Genomic DNA, 7,815 nt, shown 5'->3' on the forward strand with positions numbered 1-7,815 from the left:
CCCGAGTTACCATTCGCATCAACATACTCATAATCAAAACCTGATCTTCCCCAATAATTAGAAACCAATGCCGATTGAACATTGCTAACCATAGACTCTTGCATACCAATGAAAGAAATCCCACAGCCGTTTTTAAGCTTCTTAATCCAACCCGCTTTACCACAAACCCCAACACCTCAAATGTTAATAGAAAGACAATTCATTTATTACCTCCTTTTAGTCCTTCATGAATGATCATCCCGTGAGAATTATGTAAATTGGCACCCAACTTCTCTCCCAAGGCAATCGTCGCTTCCACTTCTTCGTCTTGTATATGAACATTGTTCTCGACCGAAGTGTTGTGCATAACATCTGAGGACACTAACTCGACGGAGAGAATTCACATCTAAGGAACATTTTTTTGTTGTGTCGTATATTACAAGTGGTGAGCTATCTCCAACGGAGAGAATTCAAGGTGAATACGGATCAAGTTAATGGTATAGCTGGGTTTTGACTTAGCATTTGGTATTTGGGCTCAATATATCAAACATAGCTTGACATCAAAATCAAATGAAACTAAGCTCGACTAGAAAGTTACACTAGCAAATACCAAACGAGCTATTTTTACACAAGTTTTGAGTCACCACCACCAGCATCAATGGGTTATTCATCTAGGTTAAAACAAAATATAGTAATATGGATTTCCTATTCAAAACGGTGGTCTAGAATGTATTTCATTTAATAAATTAAATTAAATTAAATTATTGTTTCATATAGAAAATAAAATCCGAAAGATGGGGCACAACATGTCTAACAAGGAGCAAACATATAATGTATGTAGCACAGGTTACAAATTCTTAAATTCCTCTACAAAAGTATAGTCAAAGAAAGTGGTATGGCAAACACGAGACTAGCTCTCTACCTCTTGCTGTTATCAGCAACATAAGTCCTCAAAGAAGGCGACTGCGTGAGACCGTATGGTGCCACAGTCGTATTCTGACCTCCATTCTTTTGCTTCATCCGCTTTCTAGCCAAGTAGCCTCTCACCCAGGGCGTCAAATCCTCATTGATTTTGATCATCAGGAAGAAAATGATACGGTAGACGATAATCATGCTAAAGATAACACTAAGATTGATCCATTTTGATCTCGTCACCGTGATCTGGAAAACGTATTCCAAAACGTACTCCCCTGGGATCTGAGGTAAATCCGGCGTTTGGTTGTCGAACATCAACCCCCTCAAGTCATTTTGGTATTGTCCCTGCAATGACCATAAGAGTTTATTCAAGTGTAACGCAGACGGGTTTGTTTGTTATTCTACGGAGAAACCGTACCTGAAGAGCCCAGAAATGGAAACTGATGTATGACATAGGGTAACGCCAGACCGGTTTTGGGATGTCGTTAGGGAGTCGAAAGTAACCCGATACCAGCATGAATATGCCCTGCATTCCCAAAGTTTTTATACCGAAACAAGGTTAACTTCAACCCATAACCAAAGGTGGCAATTTTTAGCCATTTACTTGTGAATGACTCGATATTATTTAGTAAAAGTTTAGATTATTATTATTATAATAATACTACGCATTAATTAATTAATTAATGGTTAAAAATTAGAAAAAATGAACGAAATATGCATGTGGACTCGACATGTCTCAAACTGTAATAATAAGAAATGGAACGCATTATATGCACAGACCTGGATCCCTGCGCCAATGATGATGCCCATAAGGAAATTGGGCACGACACTAGCTATGGCCATCATAAGACTTTCAACAACCGTCACACTTGCATAAAGGCACAATACAAAGAAAAGATAGTGCATAAACCCCGGGTGAAGGCGCACCATGAAATAACAAATCGTTCCAGAGATAAACGTAATTAATATCAGAAATGGCATCGCTGAGATTGTGTTGCTGATAACAAAAGCAGTCACACCATAGTGACCATTCAATCGTTCTCTTTGAAACACCTGCACATAATTTCAATGCTTTAGCATAGAAATTAGTTTCTTGTAACATAAATAACGCAAAAAAATATGATGAAACTGACCTTCATATCTTCCACAAAGGAAGGAAACCCCCCGATTGACATAAACGTGACGAATCCAAACACAAAAGAGGCACATGCTCCTCTTGCTAGAATCGAATTATAGCCCGTCCCGACATTTAAATAAATGGTTCCAATGCAGACAGTGACCAAAACATAGATGACGAGCCTCAACCAGTAATAACCGAAGTCCCTCGACATATTCACAAAAGAACGTTTGGTCAACATAAACGTCTGCATAAAGAAACTAGCCTGACTGCCACCCGAATCCAACACCGTTCCTTTCTGCATTCAACACGCAATCAAAAGAAAAACAACAAATGTTGCTTAACTTGTCAAAATCCAGAGTACTTACAACTTTCGACATCGCCTCAACTTTCTCATTCGCTGCATAGCAATACTGAGAGGTACGATAATAATCAGTAAGTGCTCGGATAGCTTCAGCAGTTGTAACCTTCTCCAATGGATCATCACTTGCTTCAAACTGATCAAAACCAAATTATCAATTGAACTACAATTGAACCAGAAGTAAGTAAATACCATACCCGTAGTTTCATGGATCCTTTCAAGGTGGCCTTCACTTTGTCGAAATCAGAATTGATGCAACGGAGAAAATGGTCTGACGGGTTTCGAAGAGCTGGGCAAGGAAAACCAGCTTGCGCGAAGAACTGCAAATCAACTCAAATTAGCTATGAATAATTGTTAAAAACGAAACAGATACAGATTTGTTCAAAACATGACACGCACATAAGCGGCACGAGAGTATGGCTATGGCTGCATATTCGTAATATTGGTCCCATAATTGTTTGGAGTTAGCTAACATGGTCTAATGTGGTTAAAACCCGTTATGATGACATTACGTGAAACTCAATCTTAAACTCACCTTAAAACCAACTTGAAATACCAAATACTCAACAAGATTTTTATCTATAGTCTTAATAATTTCTAAGTTTCTAACATATTCAACATACCATATATATATATATATATATATATATATATATATATATATAGAGAGAGAGAGAGAGAGAGGAAGGTTAACGTACATTACGGCTTAACGTACATCACGTACGACAGGTAATTACGCACGTTCATTTTAAAATCACACACGTTTTAACTCAAAAATCCAAAATCACGCATGTTGAAACACAATAATCACGCATATTGAAAACATTAATCACGCATGTTATATAACAAATCACGCACTTTGTTGTACGTGAAGTACGTTAAGCCGTAATGTACGATATACTTTTTCTATATATATACATGTATATATCAAGCATACAATATATTCAATTTTGATACAGGTAAATGTTATTGGGCAGGCATCACCTAATACATCCCAAACTCGAAACATCTAAAACTAATCTCAAACTTCATTACCCGTCCTGAATGTTTCAGGTTTTCTGTTCGATGTACCCTTCTCCCAAAATTATAAAGTTGATCAAAGTAGCAGAATTTGATTTCCAGTTTTATTGTGATAAGGAAAAGTACCTCGTAAGCTTCTGAAGCAAGACCGAAGTAAACGGTTTTGCCTCCTGACAGCAAGTACAAACGATCAAACAACTCAAAAACTTCACTGCTTGGTTGATGAATCGACGCGATTACGGTTCTGCCATCTCTAGATAAACCTCTTAATGTTTGAGTAACAAAGAAGGCTGAAGCGCTGCACAAAAAAATATATATTAACTAATTTCTTGATTTAAAAGGATTGCTTCTTTGGTAACAATTTTAATTCATAAATTTAGCTAAAGAAAGCGCCTAATCTAGTGTATTTTCAACATTGGTTTATTTAAAAACTGAATCATTAATTATCACATACGGGTTTAACAAACTAATTGTTTATGTATCATTTTAGCAAAAGAAAAACAATTTTGAATTAAACGCTTGAACTAGTGGTGTTCGCCATTCTGTTCGATTTAATCGGTTTAGACCAAACTCTAAGGCGCATAAATATTGTTTCTGGAAAATCGCAAATCAAACGTTCGAACTAGTGGTGTTTGCACTTCTGTTAAACCGGTTCAGTTTGACAGTTTTTTTTTTTTTTTCTAAATCGATAGTCTGCTTCAAATTTTCTAAAACAATAATACAGTTTGTGAATATTATAACGTATACAAAACTAGAGAAAGTATATCGTACATTACGGCTTAACGTACTTCACGTACAACAACGTGCGTGTTTGTTCTATAGCATGCGTGATTAATGTTTTCAATATGCGTGATTATTGTGTTTCAACATGCGTGATTTTGGATTTTTGAGTTATAACGTGCGTGATTTTAAAATGAACGTGCGTAATTACCTGTCGTACGTGATGTATGTTAAGCCGTAATGTACAAAACTATATATTATAATAATGGAATATTTGTGTACACATATACCACAAGCTGATTACAGTTTCAAAATGAAACATATATGTGTACACATATACCCCTAAATCAACTGTTTTGACGAAATGTATACCTATCTAGGCCGCTGGTGGGTTCGTCGAGAAATAGCAATCTGGGTCTCATCAAGATTTCGAGGGCGATACTGACACGACGCTTCTCACCACCGCTGATACCACGCAAGTGCCAGTTCCCAATAACGGTATCAGCACAATCTTGGAGCCCCATTTCTATTATGGTACTCTCCACCAATGCACGCTTGTCACGCCATGCCATTTTATCCGGTAGCCTTAGTCTAGCAGAGTACGATATGGTTTCACGAACCGTAAGCGTACCGATTAAGTTATCGTCTTGAGTTACATAAGCCTGCAGATCAACTTGCCACTGTTAAACACTAGCGCCACCCTTTTTTTATTTAAATTCATACTTAAAGAGGGAGAAAGATGTATTCCCGAAATATTTTTAACCAGTAGAATCCCTCCAAGCGAAGCGATGGGAATTCAGTTATTATTGGTTCGGTTCATTGCGCTACCGGTATCACTCGGTGTAGCAACCAAAAGAGAAAACCCAAAAAAAGTCGTGATATGCACAAAAGTATTTTTAACCAGTAGTTTCGATAATACCGATACGTATTGATGTCAGTATGGGTTCGTTTCGTCACGTTACCGGCACTTGCTACATAACTTATTCGAATACCACTCCGTTTTTAACAAAATTTGTTCAAGAATGTCATGAAAAAAAATTAACACAACGTGTTCAACTATTTTTAAGAGTTAATTACGCTGTTAGTCCCTATGGTATGTGGTTTGTGGATAGCACACTTAAGATAGTAATAGTTTAAAGTAACAATAACATTCTAAGGTATTAATGTTTCATTTTGTAACAAGCTGGGGTATTAACACTAAACCCTGGTTAATTTTAACCGAGTTTGAGGGTAATTTCGTCCTTTGTATCAAAACCATTTTTGTAACTCATACCACTAAATATTAATTGGACTAAAATCATTAGGTAATGAACTTTGGATTGAATTGATATGCTTAAAATTTTATATTGACCGCCTTAATTAAAAGATAACTAGTCTACAAAAAAGTTATTACAATTTTTAATTCACCCCATACCTTATATTGTACGTGTTACACGTAGATCATCAGAAAACATTAAAATCATCCAACCGACATAAACACCACAGTCGATGTGTTTTGGCTAACCCTATTAACAATTCAAGTGGCCAATTGGAATGTGGCATGATAAGTCGCGATTTTTATGTGAACCATGTTCAAATGCTGCAACGTTTTCTAATAAATTATAAGACAAATTCCTAAAGCTTATATTAAGTCATTTTCAATTGTTTTTTAGTTATTTTTTAATTGCTGATTATCTTTTAAATACTCTTACGTCTTACCTCAACTGTTACATGCTAATTAAGCCATGAGATCTCACAAACCTAAGGTTCATCCAAACAGTTTTACACTCGATTCTATGTGTTAATTATGTTAATAAAACTAGAAAAATAGAAATCTCACCACTGACAAAAATGGTTTTGATTTTTTCACTATTTTGACACAGAGGAGAGAATTACCCTCAAACTCAGTTAAAATCATCATAACTAACTGTGTAATTAACTCTATTTTTTAAAAATTAATCAACGCAAGTTACCAAGAAAAAATAAAATTAAATAAATGAGTTAACGGCCCGTATTATTTGTAGCATAAAATATAAACATGAAGATTTAAAAAAAAAAAAAATAAAGTAAATTATAAAAAAAAAATTAACCAAAAAAAAATATAAAAACACTCTTCATTGATATTTGGCTCAACAGGTTGAATGTTTTATTTGCGCCAAAGATTTCAACTGTAAAATAACTAAACAAAAACAACGATAAATATCTTTAAATTTTCTGACCTAATTTTTGAAAAGAGTAAAAGAAAAAGGGTTTTATAATAATAGCAACACATAACTACATTAATAAAAGATGGCCACACACCATGTGTGCCGGGCCAAATGGTTATTCATTGTGATTCCTATTGCTATTGATGATAAGACCACCAGTACTTGTTATAATTGTGGGCGCTTTTGTTGAATTCCACGCCCCAAAACACCGTGGAGTCCGCCCCTAGGCGTTTTTTCACTAAAATTCGTTTTGTCGTTCTTTTTTTCACGCCCGTGTTCAAAAGTTTTGACCAATCACTTTTGCTCTACTTTTTCTTTGTCCAATAAGGTTTTTTAATGTTTCTTTATTTAATTTTATTTACACCCATTTTTTAATATAATGCTCACATCCCAACTACACCCATTTAAAAAAAAACGCCCTATTAGTGACTGAACTGTCACACCCACAAGTATAGCCATTATTCATGTGTACCACTACACCTCTTCTAATCTAGTTTAATTTCCTTCTTTCTTTCTTAAGTAATATAAGAATTATTGTTATTGTTATTAATATTAATATTAAAGAGAAAATTGACTTACAGCCGTGCCAAAAGAGAGCTTGGTTTTCCGGCCGTTAACACAGACGTTCCCGGAGAGAAACGCATTAGTCGCAAGGCGGCTAGATAGAGCATCAAGCAAGGTGGACTTTCCGGACCCAGATGGACCCATAAGCGCCGTAAACGTCCCCGGCTCGGCGTACCCGGTGAGCCCTTCCAACACGTTCTGAGTCTCCCCGTTACTCAGCGTCACCATAACCGTCAGATCCTTCCATGCCAGTTTCGCCGACACATCTCCCACCGTCTCTGTGTTGGTCTTCTCTTTCCAAATGGACTCACTCAACGGACTCAGCCCACCCACCACTGACGCCGCCGCCTTGCTTTCCTCAATCTCCATCGTCACTACTTCACTGCTTGATGATGATGATTCTCTGTTTGTCATGCTTTTCTTTTAAAACGAAAGGTGGGGTGTTTGATCGAATGTGTTGATGGTGAGTTTTGAGTCTGCTGCACAAGGGAGATGATTCATGAATTTGGATGATATAAAAGAAGGAAGGAAGGAAGGAAGAGTGAGGAACTGAATGCTGAAGAAATGTGTTGTGTGTGATGATGAGAGAGGTGAGAAGGTGAAGGAAGAAATGGTGTGAATATGGTTTTGTTTGACTGATTGGCTTGCTTGAGTAAAAGCATGTTCGCAACAACACAGGGATGAATATTTATTATCCTTATCGCTATTTTTTGCGTATTTCTATTTAGAACCTTTTATGAACTAAAACATGATTATTTTTTTATACTTGATCTATTTGATCCCGACAGTTTTATTTATATTTATTTCAACAGGATGTTTTAAGTAAGCATGCATATGTGTTACATAATAATATATTCGGTTATTGTAACAAAGCGTTGATGTTGTTTAGACGGATATTGACCCTCTAGCTTTCTTATATGTGTACCCTTATATCTGTAAATAGCGTAATATAA

General features: G+C 36.1%; 1 protein-coding gene across 1 annotated transcript; it reads right to left on the reverse strand.

Moving 5' to 3' along the window:
- Positions 1-730: 730 nt before the first annotated feature.
- On the reverse strand, positions 731-7,591 carry LOC110940673 (ABC transporter G family member 11). Its single transcript, XM_022182228.2, has 9 exons — positions 6,878-7,591; positions 4,485-4,774; positions 3,519-3,690; positions 2,570-2,692; positions 2,380-2,508; positions 2,028-2,309; positions 1,675-1,947; positions 1,313-1,420; positions 731-1,239 (listed from the first exon to the last, which is right to left on the reverse strand). Exons 1-9 carry the CDS (start codon positions 7,274-7,276, stop codon positions 898-900), a joined length of 2,118 nt encoding a protein of 705 aa, XP_022037920.1. The 5' UTR covers positions 7,277-7,591; the 3' UTR covers positions 731-897.
- Positions 7,592-7,815: the final 224 nt, after the last annotated feature.

Source organism: Helianthus annuus, chromosome 5 (genome assembly GCF_002127325.2).
Source record: "Helianthus annuus cultivar XRQ/B chromosome 5, HanXRQr2.0-SUNRISE, whole genome shotgun sequence".
Lineage (NCBI taxonomy): Eukaryota > Viridiplantae > Streptophyta > Magnoliopsida > Asterales > Asteraceae > Helianthus > Helianthus annuus.